We start from the raw sequence: 24009 nt of genomic DNA, 5'->3' as shown, positions 1-24009 counted from the left end.
GTGAACGCTCCTCAATATGCCTCTTCCCACTCCCCTCTCCCCCCTCAGTCTAAGCACAAACGCTCATTTCAGGAGTAAAGATACACTCTTAAATCAATTCTGACATTTCTATGTTGTTGCCTAATGAAGGGTAGGTTGATGGGCTAGTGGGAAGTTTTGTATAAGCCCTTGCTGAGATGTCATTGTAGGATCAGAAGCGGGCAGCGGTTGCAAACGTGAGGATTTGTCTCTGGAGTTTATTTAACTGAAAGCCTGAATGTCTGCATGGCATAGGAGGCTTTGCCCCCTGTACCTTGGTTTTCTGAGTCCCAGTTAAATGTCATGGTCCCAGGGACTGCGGGGTTCAAAGAGCAGCCACGCCACTGTCCCTGCCAAGCTAACAAGGGGCCTCTGTACACCCTTGTTTGGGAGTAGACATCCCACCAGGGACGTGCCAGCTGCTCCTCCTGGCTTTCCCAACCCTTTCCAAACACTTTTACACTCTGCTTCTTTCATTAATTGGATTATTTGTTTTTTAAGCTTGTTGCTGAGTAAGTCAAATCGACCCACGCCTGGTTAACAAAGCCTGAAATAATTGTGACTAAGTCAAAGCAGTGCTGAAGGGGGAGACCAGGCTAGTTTCCCAGCCCTGCTGTGCATGCTTAATCCTTGCTGGGTTTATCCAGGTGTCAAGGAAGGGCTTGAATGGCAACCAGAGTCTGGGAGTGTGCCCTCTCGCTGCCCAATGGTCTGGGTTTTGTCCTCTCTTTGTAACCTGGGCTAATACAGGAATTTTCAGACCAATGGGGATGAGCTGTTTTTCTTGTGGTGAGTTTGGAAAAGCTTGCTTTGCTGTGTTGTCCATATCCTAAGAATGAAAATGGTCAGTTCAAAATGGGGGCTTCCTCTTTTAAGATATAGGTTAGGATGGCAGGATGCTTCTGCTCTTTGAAGATTAGGTAGATCAGTGGAATGCTGTAAGTCTGTGAGACCAACAGATGAGGTAAACCTGCTGTTCTGATTAAGTAGAGAAGATAATTTCATCAATGTTTATGACTGACTGCCTAGACTACAGCTGCTTTGCTTACTGTGCAAGACTGCATATTAAAAAATAAAGTTAAAATGAATTTTTTCATGGCAGAAGTGTTTTAGCTGCAGTCTGGTATTCAGAAAGCAAGCAGATCCTTTGGGATTAGAAACAGCTGAGGCATGTCATCTTCATTAAAATCCTGTGGGATTTACAGCTGAGAGGCCATATGCTGAGCATCCCTAGACCTGACTGTGCCTACTAAACTGCAAATGAACTTTCTGGGTGAAGTACAGTTCCAGGTTTTGCAGATGGAGGCATTAGAGAAGAGTTTTTAGGTTATTAAGCAGATTCACTGAATAGTCTTATTTTATGAGGCCTGAGGTATAGGTTGTGGCAATGTAACTAACATGGTTAGCTTAATTTCCATTGCATATGGTTACAAAGGGAAAACAGTCCCAAATCCATGTTGTCTTTGCAGGAGGACTTCAGGGAGATTACTCTTGGAAGTTTTTTTTTGTGCATATGCTAGGCATATTCTTTGCTGGTAGTGTGGTAAATGCTGAAAGAGCTTTTTAAGGGCAGAACAGGTAAGATCTAACATTGTGGGAACTCCCCATGTTTCACGGTGTTCCATGGTGATGCTCCATTTTCACAGTAGGTTTGTTGAGAAAAAGCATTTTGGGCAAATTTGGGTCTGCTTCACAGTAAGAAAGTGTTTTAGTGTTCTGTTCACCAGTGCTAACTTCCTAGTAGTTGGCTGCACTCTCCCGTATCTTTCGCCAAAGCTGCTATCAGTAGTACATCCTTGATATAATATGGGATGTGGCAATGAAACAAGCTGCAAACACGAAGCTCGAAACATGGGATTTCTGTTAGACCAGAAATGTGAAACTGGGACAATCAACAGAGATGTGCTGAGTGGGCACCAGCAACTATACACAGCGCCAGTGAGTGGAGCATAAACAAACAGGAGATCTAAACTCACTTCAGGGAGACTTAAGTCTGGTAAATCCAGCTGCAGCTCAGTTGATAAAGCCTCTCTCTTCTCAATTGTAAGTTGTGATGTCAAGGTTTTTGGCTCCTTTATCTGAAGGTATAAGTGACTAGTTGTCCCTGTGCTAGCCTGGTCTTTCCTCACAGCCCTCTAAGAGAGAGCTACATTTTCCCACTCTTTCTGAGCCTGTGTGCTTCATCTCTTGTAAAAGCGCTGACTTCTTTCAGAAGCTGAAATGTGTAAGACTTTCTTGTGAATTTATCCAAGGTCTAGCAGTGACCTTTGTCTCCCAGAAAAAAACCTAGCCAGTTCAGGCAGTACTGTAGCTTACCAAATAGGCAACAGGTCCTCCAGACGTGGGTCGAACCTGCACTCCCAGCCTGCAAACCTATGAAAGCAATTTGCAGGGCAAATACATCATGCTACACCCCAGGAAAAGTGAATTACGAGACAACCATGGCAATTTGCTGTCCTTGTAGCTCATTTCTTTTTGTCCTTCTATACGTTGCATTGCCAATGCAAGTTTTCTTTGACTTACCACGGTGTTTTTATGCTTTGATAGACAGTGATCAGGGACTTTCATGATGCTCTGCTCTCCCTTCTTTGGACTCCTTGTCTATGCCATCACATGGTGTGTACTATATTTGGATATTAGGTGTATTATATTTCCAGTAATGTGTACTCACAAGAATGTCTAGCATTTTTTAAAAAATAAATTGTATCAGCTTTCCAAAAGTGAGTATTTTCCCTTGCCGTGACTCCAAGCATTGGGAATGGTAATTGTGCCTCCAAATTGTGGAGAGAAATGAGGCTGATCTCTGGAGCTAGGATTTAACTTTCAAATTCTTGAACTGGTCATTTGCCTGGGATGATTTTTTTCTGATAGGACACATGAGAACTTTGCTGTACTTAACTGTCTTTCAGCAAAGGAAGCTGAGGGCTGGATTGTCAGGTAACATGGTATCAGTCAAGAACAAGCAAAACGCCTTTCTCCATTCCCTTTAAATCCATGTATAGGCCACATGGTATCCCAGGGATTGGCTAGCTTGTTCTCAGAGAAGTTAGTTCTGTTCTCTTCATACAGCAGTTCACCAGTGCTGTGAAGCATGCCCTGACTCCACTAAGTTTCCCCCACTTTTCTGTCTCAGTATTATATGATATAAATCCACTTAAAATTTATCTTTGGTGTGTGGTAAGGCTTTGCCAGGTCACACCACCAAGGCATGCTCTCACACTTACTTGTGCTGCTATACATGATTCTTGACTTCATACTTCCTTTGGAAATATTGCTGCAGATGTACCACACACAGACACCTCCTGCTTGGGCAGTGTAAGGATGTGGTTTAATGGTGGGCAGTCTTGGGTTAACAGTTGGACTCTATGATCTTAAAGGTCATTTCCAACCTAAGCTATTCTATGATTCTATGAGCTTGTGCTGGACCCAGCAGATGTGCCTCCAGCCACAGGTGCACCCTCTGGGACCATCCCAGGTTTAGGCTTGTGGTGCTTCTTCCCAGCAGCCAGGGTGGCTGGCGGACAGCGTCAAAGTCTACTGGAGGCTGTGAGATGTTAGTGAGGGAGGGCATTCATTGCAGTGATTTCTCTAAGTCCTTCCACTCTTGTACTAGGTTGCCTCCTATTACATAATTAAATGTTGTATGTTTGTTATCCCCAAAGGGCTTTTGTCTCATTCAGTGAGCATTAAAGATGATGGTTATTGGCACAGACAGCTGGTAGTTCTTTTATTTTTATCATTCACTGTGCTCCTGATTTTTGTATTAACAATGGGATTATTACTTTATATTTACTAATTTTCTTATTGTTCTCTGTTCTTATGTAGTAATATTTGTATATCCTTTGAATCTTAAATTTATTGTTGTGCTTTTCCTGTACCTCAAGAAGAATACAGTCTTGCTTCTCTTTTATGATAAGCTATTGTTTTATAGACAGATTGAAAAAAAATCCAACCCAGAAAACAAACTTTCAGAATTATGTGTTAAATACACATTTGGGTACTCAAAGCTGTAGACAAAAATTATAGGCCCAGATGCCAAGCTCCTGTTCTCTCCTGCAGTCAGTGCAATTCGCATAGCTACCTCTCCTAATCTGAATGTGGGGGTATGAAGTTTTCTGAGAGTCTTCCACGCACAAAGCTCCTTGCAGGATCTGTGTGTATGTGTATCCAGTAGTACCTTTGTTCTTCTGGAAAAGATCCCATCTTCAGCTTTTAGCCTGCTTCATCTGAACCACCTAATTGCCATTACCAGAAAACAGGAGTATATGCTGACTATGAGCACCTTGAAAGGTTGGTTGGCTTACTGTGGAGTGTTTGCTGCAAACTAGGCACTTCAGAACGCCTGCTAGACACAGACCCATCTGATCCTGTAGGCACCTTCACTCTGGTCTGCAGAGTTCTTGAAATGCTTGCAAAAATCCTTTGCATTTGTTGATTACTGAGAAGGTTCAGACTCCAAGCCTTTAGCAACTTGAGGGGTAGACAGAGGGGGACACACAGCATTGCAGGAGAACCTGGTTTGCCAGCCTAGCTTATCTCCAGGACAGGTAAAAATCCAGATGTGGTAGTGTTACCAGCCCTTTTATTGCCTGTGCTGAGACCCTTCACCACGGTAGCAGGAGAACAATGTTCTTGCCCAGTCTTGCCCTTGGGAAGAGATGCTGTCTCCATGTCTTGTGAGAAAAGTGCCAAGCCATAGGCCATGCTTGGAAGAGCACACTCCTTATCTCTCTTATCATGTCAATCTGTGCAGCATATAATGAAGGATTTAAGGGTGGAGAGAGATACTGTAAGGGGTTGCAAGCCTGAGTAGTTCACACTGTAATAAAGTCACTTAAGTGGCTTAAGTGAGGTGGAGGGGAATTTGCTGTTTTCTGGTCTCTGCTACAAGAAATACTTTTACATGAGTCATTAGACAAAAAGTCATAATAGCACTGAGAACAGGGACTGAACTGCAGTAGCCTGTTCCACTCCCTCCAGCTACACACTCAAGTTACTCATGTTACCTTTAGAAATGTTGAAGCTGTTAAGAAATGTTGCTATGTATTTCATCCCTAAAGGATTTTCAGCTTGGCAAAAATGCCCTCAGGGGAAATGGGGACAAAAAAGTTTTTAATGGCATAAATAACCAAACTATTATTATTACTTTTTTTTCCCTCTAAACCAGAAAATGCTATTTTTAAATGTGGAAATTGAACAGAAGTAATCCTGGGTTAACTTGATGGTTTGAACAGTCTAGCCCAGGTCAAAGGGTTGTGTCAGTGACAGGGATGTCGGTAACCCACCCGCTAAGCAAGGTTGTACGTGTGAGTATGAATAACTGCACTTCATTATCAATAACTACAGTGATTATGATATAATACTGATATATCGGTAATTATGAATAATATTTATAGTAAGAAATAAGAGGTGGTGAGATTTTGATACACATGTAAATATGTGAATTCTGTATCTGTTAAATATTCACCTGCTGAGTGTACTAATCAATAGCTAATTAAAACAGTTGGAAAAATTTGGAAATGAATGTGTAGGGTAAAGATGTAATTTGAAGGGAGGCCTAAGGTCTTCAAGATTTTGCAGTGATGTTACTATTCTCAGGCATGTCATTTTTGCTGGAGTGTTTTGATGGCGTCAACAAGACTGTGAGTACAAAAGTGGATGGTGAACACCTAGGCAGGTTTTTATTTGACTGGGTTTATTGCACTTAGGGTAAAAAAGGGCTAACTTCATTTTCAAATCCTGTTGGAACAAGCCAGAAAATGCTGAGAGTGTCCTTAGGAAACTGTAGAGTTCCTTCTACCAGATGATGCTATTTAGTAATTTTCATGTGTGTCACACATGAAAGCAACCCCAAAAATTTCAAAATCCCACAGTAACATCCAGGGCTGAGCAGGAGAGACAGGAGAAGCCTACATGCCATAATTTCTATGCCAAGGGGAGGAATATCTGAATATTGTTCTCCTACCTCATGACAAGAGACCATTTGGATACTAGCGGTAGTGATGACATCTCATTTGTGCAGGCTGTCACTAATCCATTCAATACAAATCACATTGAAAAAGGCCCCTGGTAGAGGTAGTGGAAGAACCAGGTCCTATTAGCAAGCCCACGCTGCCTGCCTGCTGTGTGGCTTCACACAAGGTGAAGTGGCAGCACTAGGATGGGATGTCCTATCTCATGGAGATATAACGTCTGGCCCTGCCTTTGGCTCACTCATCGGCTTTTTGCATTAGGAAAAAAAATTAAAATATAGTGTTTCTAAGGAGAAAGCATTAGGACCAGGTAACCCTTTGCTTCATCAAGGTGAGTGGAATCTCCCTTGTAAGACTGTCTTAGAGAGTGTTCAAAGCTACAGCTTCCCAGGAAAGCTTGCCATCCTTGCCACCAGAACGTAAGTACGTTTGCACTGTACTTCATTCTTGCTAAATAAAAAGCATAAAAACCCTTCAACGTATCTAGACCATGTCTATCCTCACTGACTGCCTCAAGCCCTGGAGCTCTTTGCTCCTCCCTGACTAGCAGTGTGGGCTTGGCACACAGAGGAGCCTTTTTTTTCTGCCTTCAGCTACTTTTTGGTGTCATGGATGCCACTACAGGGCAATAGTGCTTTAGGGCTGGAAGCTTTTTAACCTGGGTAACTTCAGTGACACACGTTCCTTCCTGCTGTTACTGAATTTGGAGCACAGGCTGGTGTCTGCAAGGGCATCCATCCTCTTTTCCCCTATGTAAGCTGAAAAAACAGATATTCTGCTCTACAGTTCTGCAGTCCCATGGTATTACTGTATATCTACAAATGACTGTAGCCATGGGCCTTGCAGGAGGGAGGTCTGCTGCGGTCCAGACAAGGCTTTTTCTGTGTTGGCTTTTTCTAGTTGTCTTTTAGCAGGGATGCATCCCTTGGCTCTTGACTGCTTGCCTCCCTGCTTATCTGGTTCTCTCTCTCTTGTACCTTTCCTCTGCTGTGCTCCTATTCTGGCTCATTTATACTTCTCTCTCCTCTTCCCCCATCTAACCTCACTGTACCTACTCAATGGCTTGTGAACCAGTAGAGATTTCAGCTTAAGCTTGGGGTCACTCTTGGAAATGCTTTTGTTGTTCTCCGTTTCCTCTTGCCCTTTCACATCTTTCTATGTCAAAGTCTGAATCTTGCAGATCAACACCATTGCTACATTGCAGCAGGGCAAGAATTTTTCCTAGTTAGCCATAAATTAGCAGAAATACAGATTAAAAGCTAGTCTGGCATTTATGCCCATGTGTCCAGCACACCTGTGGCTGAAGGCACCTCCAAGAACAGAGTTCTAGAAGCTTTCAAAAATTGTACCCTAGCCTTGGCTAGCCCAGCTTGGCTTTATCCAGCTGTGACAGGATTTTGCCCTAAATGATTTCATCTATTCCTGCAGCTATGGCATGCACTTTTATCTGGAAGCAAACTGTTTACTTATTTGCTTTTAATTATTTATGGTAATGAAATAGCATCCATACCTCAAGATTTTCCACAAAAATGAATACTCTTGTAGTTCAGATCTGTGGCCGTGAAAGAAAACACAGTTCCCTACTGTTGATTATAATGTTTATTTGTTTTCAACTTCAAAACACAGGTGATTTTCTCAAAACAAATAGAGTAATGGGGGAAATGAAGGCAGGCTCTCTGTAACTTTCCCAAGAAACACATCTGGAAAAGTGTACTTTTGCAAAACAACTACATTTTAGCACACCCAGACAGTAAGATTCCAAAAAGTCATAAATAGCAGTGAGGTTAGCAACCAATGTTGTTGGGTTTTTTTCCTTCTCTTTTTTCCCCTTGTTTAGCTTGCAAATGACACTAAATGAACCCACAGTTTCCATGGCTAATACAGAGACATTTTCACAGAAGTCTCTGAGTATGCAGTTGATTTCCAAGACAGGGAATTATGAAGTTATACTTCCTCATTTTGATTCTGTAAAATGAACTAGGTGGAATAATTGGATATTATAACATCTCATAGTCTTGCTACTGTTTTAAGCCTACAGATTTTCTATTTAAATCACTATCCTTAATTGCTACTTAGTTATGTTTACCTAAAACTCATTTTTTACCCATAGCTAGGTACAAAATCTTTCTTTAGAAACAGCAGTGAAGTGTTGGATTATATTTTGTAAATAGCTCTGATGCCACACTTCATCAGTCCTCTTGAAACCTTAGTGTCATTTTTTGTTTCATTGCCTATACAACACCTCTTGCTCCCCCTGAACTGTCAGATAGAAAAACAACCAGTCTGGAGACAGACCAGTACAATTAAAGGCCAGATTTCTTGAATCTGAACTTTACAGCCAGACCCTGCTCACTGGGAAGGTCAGGGAAGATGGAAATAATTTTACAGACCAACAAAGAAAAGTATGAAGCCACTCTTCAGACTACAGTGACTAGAAAATGCTAAGATCGACAACTCCTAGCAGTTGCATAGACACACAGAGTCAGGCACAGGTGAGCAGACACACACCCATGCTCACACAGGGCCTGGGAGCCCCACAGCAGGCACACCTTGGTGCCCCACAGGGCTTTGCCTACCAGCTCGCAGCCATTGGAGCTGCAGCAGCTCCACAGCAATCTCAGCAGAGCCCATCTTCTCCTACAGCCTGGGCTGTACAGCACCACAGAGCTAAAATGGCTGGTACTGTTGAAGAGCAAAAAAGCATATTTAGAGATGTAAACTCCTAATTAATCAAATCTAGATAGGAACATCTTGGTTATTTTTGCTAGCTAATGCCTGCTCTTCACAAGTCAGTCTTCCTTTCCTGCATGCATGTGAAAATTGAATGTTTCTGGCACTGGGTGTGCTGCCCACATTGTAATGTGCTTCGTAGCATTTTGTACCTACATAGAAGGAAAATATCACTTTACAGTCTGATTTGCTTCAGTTGTATAATCATCAGTGCTATATAGCAAGAAACAGGTGGACTGGGAATTAGGAAATCACTCAAGCACTGAAGAAGGGTCTTCCTGAACACAGTGGATGCATGTGTCAAGCGGCCACAAAATTTACAGTCTATCGCATTCAACATCAGGGTTATTAGATGGTGTATCAAGAACACCAAAATACACTTCCCTGTTTGCAGGAGGTGGGGTGTTGGTTGGGCTTCCCACACCGGAATCAGGGCTTGGTGCGGGGTGCATGTCTCCTGCATATTTCTCTCCTTTCTGAGAGGGCTCTTGTTGTTTTTGCTTGAGGTTTTTGAAACGTTTGAGCTTCACAGGGTCCTTGACTTCCTTGGCACAATGGAACAAGATGAAAATGTCCCTCCGAAATTTGGAGCTCATCCCAAAGTAGATAATGGGATTGTAGAAGCTGGCAGACTTAGCAAACAAACTGGCAAGGATGCTCGTAAGATTGGGCACAGGGTGACCGTAGGCAGACCATATAGAGATGACAGCATATGGTGACCATGCAATAATGAAGGCTGTGCAGATGACAATAGAAACCTAAAAAAACAGAAGAATAATAATCTTAAATCTATTCTGGAAGACTACATTAGGGAAGCAACAAGCCAGGAACAGTAGCACAGACACTCGACTGGAAGGGAAACATTCAGATTGTCCTAAGAGTATGGCCCACAAGAGAATACAGGCAAGCAAAAGGTTTGCTTTGATGGAGCAAGGCAGGCCTAGAAGCTGTATTTGAATTTTGGCATGGTAGTGTGCTTGAGCAATGCTTCATCTAATGGAATGAAAATAGCTACAGACCCCTGTATGTTTATATGAATTCAGAAGGTTTTGGGTAGACTTAAGTCAACGGTAAGTAAATTGAAAGCTCTACTGTAACTTCTGTGCATGCTCAGAAGCAACATAACTTCTGAAACAGAAGAGCATATGCCAAAGCAAATTTTTGGTTTTGTGCTGTATAACCCACTCTAATTATATTTAGATTATTTTCCACATGTGATGTAGCACCAATATTGGCCAACTGACAGGGCAGCAATTTTAAACAAACCCTGCATTCTTCACCGAGTTCAGACTCGGTCACTAGAAGTTATAGAGAAATGAAATGTGACTGATTGGTTTTGTTCTCTTTTTTTCTAGTTAAGACCAATTTTTGGAAGGACTGATTTCACTGAGATCAATCCCACCCAACATGAAACCCAAACTTACCCTAGTGACATCTCGCTCTATTCTCCTCTGTCTGTCTGTGGGATCGCCCAGTCCTGTTAATGCATGGCTTAGCTTGACAGTATTGATAATTGACACATATGAGAAGACCATGACTGTGACAGGTAGGAAAAAGCAGCAGATAAAAATGGAGACAATGTAGGACTTGTAGATTGTAGAGAAGTTGGCTTTTGCCCAGTCTATCTCACATGTGCCATACATGCGATCTGGAAAGCAAAAATAGGTTGGTTAGCATTTTTAGAACATCTGTCGGCTTTTCAGCAATTCATTTATCAGTTCAAATGCTGTATTTTTCTTCTTTTAACCACTAAAGAACTGATTGATCTTTCTGATTGAACAAGCCATGAAATAATTTCCTACACAAACTTTTTCAAGACCAGCTAGACAATAACTAGTTTTATCATATTATCATTCTGTCCAGTTTAGATTTCCAGTATAAATCCATAATGCACAAACTGTTGGTTTTAGGATAGGAACTTGTGATACTCTGTTAGGGAAAAAAAAAAAAGGCAATCTTTCAGTAGTAATATTCTTGAGTGTTATCTACTTTTTTTGGTCACCATCTTCTACACAGTAACTTAAGATCAGCACTGTTAACAGTGTAACAAGCAATTATAAAAAGACTATGCTAAATGTAAAAAGTAATTGCTTACATAGCAAAGTAGAAAATAAAAATATTGATTTTTTTTAAACAGAAGCAAAAAGGCAATTAAATTTTTAGTGTAGCAAGAGTCATGAAAACAAGTCAGTACAGCTAATGATAAAGATTATGGGAAGATGAAACATATAAGTATTTAGAAAGATATGAGACCTTTTGCTAAATGGAAAACATACAGTTCTATAACTACAAAGGAGCTGCAGGCTCTTAAAAATCAAGTCAGGCAGATTGCAGGATTTGCAGCTAGTGGGATTTACAGAAGGATGTTAGCCGATCTGGTACTTAAGGGAAAGTTAGTGGAAATAAGGTGCATTCTCTGCTTAAATACCTCTGTGAATAACAGTTGACTTCTCTAGATCATCTGATGTGTTTGCAAATGTGTCCTGATAGGAAACTCTAGTTCGATAGCATTAGAGGTTTTCTACAGATTGTGAATTGTTGATTTGTCTTCTTAAGTGGAAAAACCTCTTTTTTTTTTTTTTTTCTGACAGCTATGGCAGCATATTGAATTACAAATAAATGAAGCATGAACCAAAATTATGTAAGTCAAGTGTTAACAAGTCCTGGAGATATAATATAGGTGAAGCCTGCATGATTTAGCAACAGATCCCTCCTTGACATCCAGTGATCATTCTGAAGAAAATAAAATCCCTTAATTCCTCACAAGTGATAGGAGGCTTAGACAGGATGAGTTAAAGGAACAAAAAATTAGAATCTCTTTTATGATTCTTATCAAAATGAGCTTGGTATCTTTACCACCAAAAGCTCTAGGTGTTGCTGTCTGGATGTGTTCAGTATTAGAAATAGATTTTTGTTTCCCTTCCCATTTTCATCAGTAGACCTCAGGATTCAAAAAGATAACAGTAAACTCCGCTTAATCCCAGGTTTGTGAAAACTCCTGACTGAAATATGAAAGCAGCCTCCAGATGACAAGAAAAGAAAATCCTGCAGATTTTCTGTGAGTCAAAAATCAGAGCTGTGTTTTCCACCTTGACAGGGACACTGGTAAGTGGCATTTCCAAAACTCAGTGGGATCCTGGGGACTCCCACAGCTGCTGTGTATAAGTGAGAGGTCTGAGGCAGCCAGATGTAATGTTCTGTGGTCTGCTGGCACCCACTGCCTGCTGCTGGGTTTGTCAATGCTGGGCTCCCACATCTCCGTGGGTGCCCTCAATGGAAATGTGTTTAGAGTCACACACCCCAGGAACCTGAAACCGTTGTGATTCTCAGTAGGGAGAAAATTCTCCTAGAAATGTTCTTGAAGACCACTGTCAAGGAATTGAATCTAAAGTACAAACAAGATCCATGGGGGCACTTGGATGCCCTGGCAAGGCAGTGACGCCCAAGAAGTTCCTGCCTCCAGTTTAAGGCCAAAAAGGAACATTAGAAACCCTTATGCTAATGAAAAGCTAATAAGATTAATGTAAAAATAAAACACAGGTTATGAGAAGATACACAGAAAATGAGCAGTCAAACCTCTCAACTTTATGATGTGTCCAGAGTGCAGAAACATGACATAAAATTAGAACACACTAATAAACAGTTTAGTTTTGTCTCAAACTAAAGTTCCACTGGGCCTAATACCCTGGTAACATTTTGGTTTGGGAAGGATAGAAGATTTAACCAATCACAGAAATTGATGTTTTTCTCACACTCATAGTTCAAGGGTCCAGTGATACTTCAAAGCTTATGTGTTGAATACTTAAGAGGATATATTCACAAAGCTCCTTTTAATAAGTCTTCATAAATAAATTTCATTACTTCTCAAAGGATACACATGCCTACAGGATCCAGGCAGATAACTGTGGGATTATTTCAGTAACATGATTTCAGTTGTTAGGACTTCTGTATCATTACCATTTGTTCCTAGAGATTTTATTTGTTGAATGTTTAGAGACTTAATTTGAGACAATTTGTCCAACTTCTCCCCATGAAGAGATTTTCTAGTGTGAGACTATTGCCTAGCCTTTGAATTACTGCAGTGGTCACTACTAAAATTTTTTTCCTCACCCCCTCTTCTTTTTTTGCCATGGTCTTATCTTTCACCGTAATAACATCTTGGACTGACAAACTTTCTGACATCCTTTTCTTCTGCTATGTTAGTTTTCATATTTTCAACAATCTGTTTCACCAAATCTTTCTGGCTTGTCTTATTATAGTTTCAAGTTTAACTTGCTGGAACTTGTGTTCTTCTCTAGCTTCCTAATCTTGACAGGTTTTGAAGGATGTCTTTTGATAGTTTCCTTTATCTCATTGCTTAACCATGCCAACTATTTCTGGCCTGTCTTTTTTTTCATAGGTAATATGCACTTGGTCCAAGTCTTTCCTGTGATATCTTAAAAAAAAAATCTCTTTATAGCTGATACCAAAGCAGGCAACACTTTGCATGTACGTCATGCATGATGAATGATTTTCTCAGTTCTAATGATAATCGCTCTGGTTTATCGCAAACAGCAAGCAAGAAAAGTATCTGTGCTCAGTTAAGTGGAAAGGTGCCAAATAAGTAGAACTGAAAGATACCTGTTACCTGTATAACTGCCCCAGCCAAGTAATGGAGCTGCTGACCAGAAGAAAGCTGCTATCCAAATGAGAACCAGAGCCACTGTCATACTGCTGTTGCTGATGCAGTGACCTGCAATGGCATAGTTTGGTCAAAAAATAATATCTAGAAAGCCAAGGTAACTTTGAAGTGTAAATGCAATCCTATATCAACAGCTAATAAAGAAAATACAGCTATTTTAAAAAATATTAAGACAAAAAAAAAAGATTATTCATAAGAAAAGCTTAAATTTTAAAGCATCTCTCAGGCCTGTGTTCAAGAACATTTGGGAACAGTGGAAATGAATGGCTTTTAAATAGCAGACAATGTGTTAGCTGAGCACTGCAGAATTAGTAAATTCTACATTAGATTTATGTTTAGCAATTTTGTAAAATGCAGGAAACAGTTGTATGTTAAGTTTTACATAGAAACAAAAAAAAAGATAAATCTAAATTCAGAAGATTTTCTTATTCACGGCAATGTTTTTCCTATTAAAAAGGAGAAAATACATTAGATACTCAAACTCCATTGGCCATACAATACAAATTATTTAATCTGTCTTGCTATTGCCATACATTGTGGTTATTTCTTCATTTATACATGAAATATTTATGCATCCACCAATCTCTGTTCATCAACATTTCTATAAAGTTATTCTGAGTACTTGCTCAAATTTCCTCAAGAGTCAAACATAAATTATGTACTCCTTCAGATGAACATGTGATACAGCTTTGCAAAAGGGAAACATGGGGTTTAAATATGACTTTATAATATGCAATGAATATGAGATACAGAATACATCACAACCAAATTCTAGCAGTTCCAACAGCAGTTTGTGTTGAAACTTAACTTCAACAACTCTATCATTACAATGAACTGCAGAGGAAATTCCTAGCGGAAAAAAAGCCCTCTCTGCACATGTTTATTTCTTTGCTAATACTACTCATGCTATTAGAAAGAAAAAGTCATATGATACAGTATATTTAGGCATGGTTTACATGTGGACGTTAATAGGTTCCTCCCTGAAAGATGGTACAAGCCAGTTATAACAAAGACATGAAAATTGATAATACATTACCTGAGGTGAAAGGGAAACTAGGGAGAATTTAGGGAAGGTGTAGGTGTAAAGAAAAGAGATTACATTCCAGTTAGTGGAAATTAATGTTTTCAGCATGTAGGAGGCACAGGATGAAAATGGTAAGGAAAGGTTTCTACTGGTCTGTGAAAGAGAGTGCCTGGACTGAGTGTGGTTACATAGAGACGTAAGGGGAAAGCTGTAGATGACAGGGATGATGAGGGCTTCACAGGGTGGTAAACGTGAAGTGCTGTGGTTTGAACCCCTGGCCCTGAATGAGGGTTGGCACATAGATGATGTCCACAACCAGGCAAGAAAGATCCTCCTGATTGGTTTTCGCACAGGGTCTGGCCAGTCTTGGGTGGGAACTGATTAGGAGATCACCACCAGATGCCCCCACCTTCCACATTAACTTGGAGGTGGGGCAAGAAGCCACCTCTATAAGAGCTGAGACTGCTTGCAGTGGGGTTGGGATCTCTGTTTACACAGTGTGTGTGCTGTGTGGGGATTCTAGCTGTTGGAAGGGTCCCCTGACTCTTTGTAGCAAGTGGTGTTCCCAGGATGGCAGGGCCAGAACATGAAGCTGTCTCTGAGTCCTGCTATATGACTGGGCTCATGGCCTGGCTACTACCATTGTACATGACCTGGCTCCTTGGCTGGCTTGCTTCCATCTTCACATCCACTGTGGTGGGTGAGTGCATTGACTTGTTCCTCACTTTGGTTGTCTGGCACTTTGGATCTCTGGTGTGTGATGTAGTAGCAGAGGAGTTTGGCTGCTGCTCTGCCCTTTAATGAAAACATCATTCTATATTGGGCAAGCAGTCAGCAGAAGAACATGTAAAGAGTTTCAGACCAGATTTCCACACTGGGACACTCATATGCCCTTACAGAGGTTAATAATAAAATGAAATTAAAAAAACTGGAAAGAGAATAGTTAGTAGAAGGTTTCTAGTGCTGGAGAGAGTAATGAACAGTGGTTACTTGAGATATTCAGCTTATAGGTCAAAAAGGCATTAGAGAAGGAAGAACTGAGTGTGAGACTGTGGTGATGAAGCTTTGCAGATCTGGGAGACAGGCAGGGGACAGGGGATGTCTAGGCTGAGTCAGGTCGTGGTCAGTTCTGGGAGTGGTGGGAGTAATTTTCATCTCCTGTGGTGTGAAACTGTTTATGGAAAGGAGGCTGGAGAGGCATGTGGGGATGGCAGGCAAAGTGCTACGAAAGCTGGAGACAAGATGTGCAGACTGACTGTTTCCAGCACCATCTAAAGCAATCCTTGTTGCCTGCTGTATGTAAACCCTGGCAAAACATCCTGAGGAGTGAAAATGTTTGTATGTAGGGCAGCCTTCTGAACCAAGGATCTTATCGATGACTGGAAATTTCCCAAACATCATCTCATAGAAGATGAAGTTTGTTGCTTATAGTGAGGTCCATACAATGATGTATGCATTGTCATTAAGTTGCATTTTGAAGGAAACGGAGGGTCAGCAGGACCTGTGGTATCTTTGGCAGAAGCATGAATTTAACCCATGGCAACCAAACTGTACTAGTCATAATTTGGCTCTTATTTGGGTTAACCCTGAAGGATTCTATGCAAACATATTTGTAATGTAAATGACTGCTTTATTTTCTGGTTTTCAATGCATTTAATTTATATTTGATATAGCCAGTGACTGAAAGAAGTACAGATTTCTGCCAGGTTCAATGAAGGCAGAACTGGAATTAGCTTTATTCCTTACCTCTCTCAGGATGGCAGCCCTTGATATAACGAGTCACACTGATTACTGTAAGGGTATTAATGCTAGCCAGGCCAAAGAGGAGTGTCAGGAAGCCATCAACCTGAAAAACAAAGCAGTGCAGGATATTTCTTTTACTGCAGACAGCTGAAGGGGAAAAGAACCACAGAGATTGCTCCTGTTGTTTTCATGTTAATGCTCTTGAAAGTTTTTTTCCAGAAACCCAACTAGCAGGGGAATATAAAATGTCAGGTGCAGTTATCTTCTATAGGATCAGTGAGCAAGTAAATGTTCAATAATTATATAAGTGCTCTGTCATGTACATAAAATAAACAAGCAAACACACCCTTATATCTCTGCTTCCCTGAAATAACCTGCCAAATGAAGGAGAAAAATGTTGAGCTGAAAAGAAGAAAGTCCTGAATAGGCAAAAATTCACTGGATGCAGCTGCCCTGCTTAGGCAGAATGAACATGCAAACTGAACCCATGAAAGTTAGGCCAAAGAGGGAAGAATGCAGGAGGCAAATGGCTTAGCTGAGTGTGAAGAACTTTGTAAAAAATTAAATAAAATCATCCAAAGTTAAATAATTTCAATAGATTGAGTCTCAGTGTTGGTGCTACTGATTACCTGGTATTAAGCCTTGATCCTCACCACCTCTGACTGACACAGGCAGAGCCATACGGTTGTGTAGGCTCCCACTGATGTTAATGTCTCAGCAATATACACCCAGGAGGGTTACAACTCTGTTAGCTTCGTTTTTGGGTGTAGGAAGGAAGTTGCTGCTGAGTGTAGTGGAGATGGATGTAGCCATCTGCTAGGGAGCACTATATGACTGGGAAATGATCCAAGCAAAATGCTGAAGGCAATCTTTTTTTTTTTTTTTTTTTTGCAAGCTTGCAATGATATACCAAACTGACCAGAGCAGAAGAGCTTTTGGAGGTGCCAGTTTTACACCAAGTGAAGCAGGAATACTAAACAAGGGTCTCTGGACTGTAACTTGGCATTCAACTGGCAAAATTATCAACAGAAAGGCACATCATTATTCTATGGGAACAAACTCTCTCTTTGTGTGAATGGGCACAACTCCCGTGGAATTCAGTTTATCCCAGCGCTGAATCTGGGGCTTTAATCCAGGCTTAAAGCTGAGACCATGGCAGATTGTATAAATTAAATTGGGTGAAGGGTTAGAAAAGGGTTACTTCATCATTCCTTTCAATGGTGTTTTTTCTTGCTACCAATGCCCTCATGTTGACTCTGTATACTTCTTAATATCGACTTTTACAGATCCCCTCCCTGTTTTAAATGCATACAAGACTTGCTACTACAATAATCTGCATCCACTTGTGCTCCACTTACAATCAGCCGATGCTTGGTATATAAATGCAACTATGCTTACACTAGGGAACAGACTTTCTTGGATGTCTCAGCTACGTGCTAGAAGCTGCACTTGGCTGAATTTGGCCTGCTGTGTACTGTGGAGATTGGTGAAATACCTGGATATGCAAATGTGCTATGCATTTCATTAGCCTTTTTGGTGCAAACAGCTGCCACTTCTCCATTTGCTCTAACGGTGCTTCACAGATGCAGAAAATGGCATGCCCAAGGACCACTGAGAAACCAGGCTGCATAAGCTTAAGCAATTGCCTTAGTTATTAGATTAGAAAGAAGCAGTGTTTCAGCAGTGATGCAACTAAACACTTCAAAATAAAGTCTAAAGAGCTGAGATTAGCTGAAGTAGTAGGACAAGCTGCTTAGTGTGGATCATAGCCCTTCTATGCTAAACTTAGTTAAGTTTTTCTGAAATGCCTCAGTGTATGTTTTATCACCTGCAGAGGTGACCATTATTCTCCCACTCCCATTCCCTCCTACTGGACCGAAGGGAGACAATTGTATTAAGTGAGTGGTTCAGGCAGCCCTTGAGCACACTTAGAAGGGAGGAAAGTGGGTCTAAAAATACACTTTTACCCTTTACCGTTTAAGATGAAACTGTCAGCATGAGAAAGAACAAGCCAAAATGTTTTCTTTGGAGTGGTGCCTTGCTAAGAAAATGGGGTTTTTTACTTAAATCAATATAGTTCATAGGACTGAGCCATTGTCAGCATCTTGTCTTCTTTTCGTACTCTTTCATAACAGCATTTCAGCAGATCAAAATACTGTTGCTTCTGCTAGTGTGGGGCCTATCACTGGAGATTTGACCAGGGCCATATGTAAGTGACTAAAGTGGCCAGTCTCCTGGGGGCAGCAGTGGTAACTGCTTCAGCAGTTTAGGAGCAGGTGACAAGGTAAAATGCAAAGGAGGAGAGGTAGCTTTGTCAATGATCAGAGTGCTGGGTTGAAATGAATAAAGGAAGTAAATGAGGTGGCTCTCAAGTGGCAGAAAGCTCAGACAAAGGTGAGAATATCTGGAACATTAAAACATGAGAGAGCATCTAACAGATTAGGGCTGCTTTGGGAGTAGAATCCCCAAACCTGTTTGGTTTTGGTTTGTTCCTGCCAAACTTCTGTTGGTGACAAGCTAGCTTGTGAGCCTAGCTGTGCATACCCCATTTCCCAGCAAGTCTATCAACTCTGCAATACTTTTACATTGGTGTCACTTGTACATCTTCAGAAGAAAATGAGGGATCTTACTCTAGCTGTAGATAAGCTGCTTCAAGCATACACCTACTGGATATGGAAGAAAGATCTCTTCCACTTTTTCTGCTCCTGAACAGACAACACTGACTGTAGGTAGAAACCAAAGTGACTACTTGGAACCCAGAGTAGTTAGCAATAGAAAAACTGCTTTAGCACAGACTTGATTTCCATAGGCAGGGATATTAATATGTAGGTAACAAAAATAGGTTATATTCTCAGTTTTCTACATCTTTAAAGATATATGGAATGACAGCCAAAATACTAGAATAGTAGATAACATTTAATTACTTTGGAAGATTGATACTCTTCCCCTTCACTGCTTCTTGTTTTCCTCTTCTTTCATCCTACCTCCCAGGCAACTTCTTCCTTCTACAGTCATAATACTTCCTTCGTTTTTGTGCAATGCAGTTTTTTCCTTCCTATTATTAATTCTGGTAATTTTGATCCACCAGCTTTCCATTTTAGTCATTAAGAAACAGGAGTAGTTTAGCAGTTTTAAAAGCTTTTTCTCTCAGTGCTGTACTAAGATTACTCCCTTGGCTATATAGATACTCACAGAACTTGCTCATTATCTTTATGTTGCCTGGAAGCTAAGACACAACTGAAGAAAAAGTTATATTTTTTTCTGTCTTGTACTTGTGCCTGATTTTAAATCTCACTAATGTTCCTGGTATACTATTTACAACCCACAATACAGAAAGCTCCTACTGTATGCAATTAATTTCTTAAGCTTTGCTTCCACACAAGGAGAATCAGGAATCCCCAGTGCACTATCAAATTTTTCGCTGTGAGCTTGGGTGTGCCCCACTTTTATTACCTTTAATACTTATGCATCCCTACTGAATGCATAAGGGTTGTCTTCATTTAAAGCAGACAGAGTAAAATATAACTTATTGTTCGTATTATTGCATTAATCGAGGTTTAATGGTGCAAAAGCAGATTGCCAAAACAGTTATTACATTCAATTTAGGCTGAAACATTGATCTTGCCGGCCAGAAAAGCTGCATCACTCCCTCCTCTGGCCAACTGGAGAATCTCTTTCAATTTTCTGAAGTCGATTTGTTTCCCTTCAGAACTGCAATGTCTTGTTTTTATCTTTTGTTAAATATGAGATAATGAATATGTAAAGAAAAAGATAAACTTTAAACAGGGATTATTTTTCCATTGCATAAATTTAAAGTCAGCAGAATAATCTCTTTCAGAATATTTTTGAATGCACATCAGAATATTCCAAGATCATAATGTAAATAGGTAATGGCAATAAACCTCCTTCAACCTCAAGAGACAAAAAAGCACCTAAGTCAATCCATGTTTAAGAAATGTATTTGGAAAAACAATTGTAGGTACATCTGAATAGCGTATGTTTTAAAAATTAGCACATTCTTAAAACTTGCAGTCAGTGAGAAAAATATTTCACTCAAGTCTGATGACAACAAAATTCTCCCATCCCTCCAATATATCAATAATGTTTCAACTGGACAATAATAGCTCTTCTGTCAAATGGGAAACTACCAAGGTTCTTAATCAAAATCATTCTTCAAAGACGACTACTTAAAACTCCCAGTGCGTAGTGCTCCTAAAGCACTCAAATAGTTTAAGATTTACTACAATACAGGAAGTGAAAGAGACTTAATTAACACAATTTCCACAACATGTTTTGCTCATGCAACGTTGCTCAGCTATGATTGCATTCTACCCTTTAAAATATCTCAGCAGCCTTCAAAGGTAGCTGTTCATAGAGGTGATTATGTTAGTCCAAACCATTATAGATCTCTAACAAAAAAAGGCACTTCATTTACTAATAAACAGTGAGAACTGATATGCCACAGGATTAGATGGTTTAAGCCATTAAATGGGAGCATCAGACTCAGTGTTTTGCATTCACCAAGTGATTAAACCTTTCTGTTGATTGTGTATGTTTTAAAGATAGGCTAGATATTGCATTCAAATTTTTCCTATAGTTACGTGTACAGATATGCAACTATACATAAACTACATAGTTAATGTATATTTATTGCCCGCTATTAAAATATGCAGGCCCAGTTTTGGGTTTAGTAATGTTAGGGAATCTAGAATAAATCTACTTGTTTTCTTGTGGTTATTTTAGGTTTATATACTGGGTTAATCAAGTGAGATTCATCGTACACTTACTTTGGGCTGACTCTTGGCTATTAAAGTTGTAGCCCTCTCAGGTGACAACTGATACTCATAGTACTATATAGTCCTATCAAGCAGCATGGGTATGAGTGTGACAACCTGACCAAGTGCACATAATTTAACAAAGAGACAGAAATTTCTCTCAGAATTTCCTCTCACAGCCTCATCAGATTATAATCTTGCTTCAAGTACCTCATCTGCATGTGCTTGGGTGCACCTGGTTTCTAGCTCTGAGTTGATGCTGTGAGATCTCAGCAGGTCTTATGTCTCTCCCATCCACCCATGAAGAATGAATGAGGGAGAAGCAACCGAGCATATAGCTCATACCACCCAATGATCTAAACATGGTGGAAAGATTCACATCTTCAGGTTAAATGCACTGCCATTGTCTTTCTGTGAAGTACCGTACAGGGAAATTTAGAGGCCCTAGATGGGAAAATCTGCCATTCCCCCCTGGAAACATCGGTGCTACACTGCATAAAACTCTTTGCAGTGGGCCTGAACCAAACCTTCTCCACTTCGGTAGCGTTAATTCAGAGACTGTTACTAGCAGCACCATTAATAGAAAGAGATACACAGACAGATAGAAGAAAACAGCCTCATGAGTCACTTTGTCTCATCTTTACATTTCCACAGAAAGCAAGGCTTGGCTTTGTGGCCTGTGGTGATCCTACCCCAATAACTGAGATCCATTAACATCGGATTAAAGTAATGCTTTAAGTTTCAAAGCAAAGAAGTACTATCTCTGCCTTTTCAGAATATCATGGCAGATGTTTCTGAAGGCTTTCATACATCTCAAGGGAAGCAGTGGTCCCAGAGACTGTTCATGGTCTCTGCCAGGATGACCCAGAGATTACAAGTGACCTTCCACATTCTCCAAAGCACAATAGTCTGTTCTGTTTCCCAGCAAAAGGGAATCTGCGTATGGTTAATCATCAGGGTAATACAAAGTCATCTCTGACTGCTGGCTGAATGCCTACCAGTGAACTTATTCTTCAGCACATGGAGATCCTAGGCACAAGGCAGGGCATGTTAGTGGTGGTACCAGCTCAGCCATTAAGTGGCCAAGACAAGAATATGCTAAGTCTCTGAAAGCCTAAAAAACTGCATGGTTACTAGGGAATCTCCTCTTCAGTAGATACTCTTGGCTCCTCTGGATACTGTAAGGGTAAGGTTGACCTGACAGCTCCTAACAGGAGAGTCACATGAATTGCCAAGGAATCCTAGTAGCCCAGGGAGAGCCTGGAAGGAAGGGTAAAACCAGTAGGTGCAGTGTCATCTCTTCTGCAGGGACAGTGGTGTGAAAATACCAGATGTCATGTCATATACAGCCCATTGCAAGGAACAGTCATCTTGTCACTGATTCAGTCAGGACAGGATCAGAATCAGGACCCAAATTGCTTCCTATACACTAGTGGGGTACTGACTTAATGGAATATATATTTGTGAAATAGAAGATAAGTACACCTGCGGTAGGACTATTTAAGATACTTACAGATATTATCAGAGTGATCAGTGAGAGGATGTGGCACACAGGGAGGAGCCAGAAGAACACAACTTGTTCAGCCCAGTGGTGAGAAGACTTTGAATGCTGAAGGTAATTGATGGACAGTATTTTTTTGAGAGAAGGCATTTAAGCTCTTAGAAACTCACACATCAGCACAGAAGAATGAGGAAGGCTACTATTTTCCACATAAAGAAACAAGGAAAGGATGTTTAAAGCCCTCTGAGAGGAAAAGCTAGTGCAGGAATCAAAGCTTAGTCTGGTTCTGTGGAGGCACTATCAGGCACCAAACGTCCTTTCCAGGCAGCAGCGTGTGGTTTGACGCAGTGCTTGGATGGCATGGGAAGGGCCAAGTCAGACTTGTCAAACAAGGAAACAGACAGTTTGAGCATTCATAATTTTTCAAGTACCAGATACATAACTTCCTTATTTTATTGCAATTGACTGCAGAAATGATAATTTATAGGAAAATGAGGGGGAATTCACGGCTAATGAAAACTGGGGTAACTTCCATGCAGTCACATTAGCTACACTGAAATGATCTTCTATGTTGCTGATGATTCTGTTCATGCAGAGGTACAGCTTTTGATGATTCTGTTCATGCAGAGGTATAGCTTTCCCTTCTTCCCTGCAGATGAAGTATTTTTCTCACTAAAATTTAGCTCACAGATGTCCACATGAGTTGCTTTTACCTCTTTGACTGCAGTGTACACACTCTTCAGGTTACATCAAGATGGACCAGAAATTCAGAAATAGGGAAGCTCAATAGCTCTGCAGCTATTTGTTTTTAGTATCCAAATCTCAGTTACTCAAGGAAATAAGAATGAGATTACAATCTAGTCTTCGTATCTGAGATACAATTTTTTTTTTTTTTTTTTCAGAAAAACATATCTGGAAGAGGAAGATTTTTGAAGCACAGCACAGGCAAAGGAAAGGGCAATTTTTTGAATTTGATTCATAGATCAGTCTCCTCATCCTACCTTTCACAGTGAATCAGTGTGCTAAGGTGAGCTGAATACAGAGCTAATGTTACACAGCTTTTCTTCATCACCTTTACCACCTGTTTTATCTGTTAATGCTCTTAGTGCCAGTTCTATTATTTGACTTTGGGTTATTTTCATCTTACTGAAATGTCAGGAACAATAAGCTATATATAAGTAAAGCTACATATAAGTAAAATCCCAGCAATAGCACACCACAGTACTGTGCTAGGGTAGCCAATAACTATTTTTCATTCTCCTTTTAAATTTGGTTTGATTGCTTTTAATGTCTTATAGGTAGGTAGCTGAACATTTTTCAACTAAGCACGCATTCCTATTACAATTTAAGAAAAAAATAAACTCTTTTCTTCTGTCTCAGCCTCAATGTTAGAGCTACGTACTCTGACACTGGGAGGTATAGTGATATTGTAAGATGATTTTTACACCAAGCAAGGTTGAGCTAGCTCAGATGGGAAACCTCTGCCATATTCAGACACTGCAGAAGGCAGTGTTGAGGATGAAGGTAATCCTGCAGCATGCCTTCTGGCTCCACAGTGTGCAAGC

General features: G+C 40.5%; 1 protein-coding gene across 1 annotated transcript in view; it reads right to left on the bottom strand.

Annotated features, from left to right (window-relative positions):
• Positions 1-9037: 9037 nt before the first annotated feature.
• Positions 9038-24009, bottom strand: part of LOC103768579 (opsin-5-like) — a 30571-nt gene continuing 15599 nt past the window's right edge. Inside the window, exons 3-6 of the mRNA XM_008935731.1 lie at positions 16172-16271; positions 13348-13452; positions 10145-10368; positions 9038-9478 (exon numbers count right to left, since the gene is read on the bottom strand). Coding sequence (XP_008933979.1) covers positions 9038-9478; positions 10145-10368; positions 13348-13452; positions 16172-16271 — 870 coding nt within the window. The remainder of the gene's footprint in view (positions 9479-10144; positions 10369-13347; positions 13453-16171; positions 16272-24009) is intronic.

The sequence above is a fragment of the Merops nubicus genome, unplaced genomic scaffold (assembly GCF_000691845.1).
Source record: "Merops nubicus isolate BGI_N331 unplaced genomic scaffold, ASM69184v1 scaffold12362, whole genome shotgun sequence".
NCBI classification, from domain to species: domain Eukaryota; kingdom Metazoa; phylum Chordata; class Aves; order Coraciiformes; family Meropidae; genus Merops; species Merops nubicus.
Note: the sequence above shows the minus strand (reverse complement) of the source record. Positions and strands in the feature narration are given on the sequence as shown.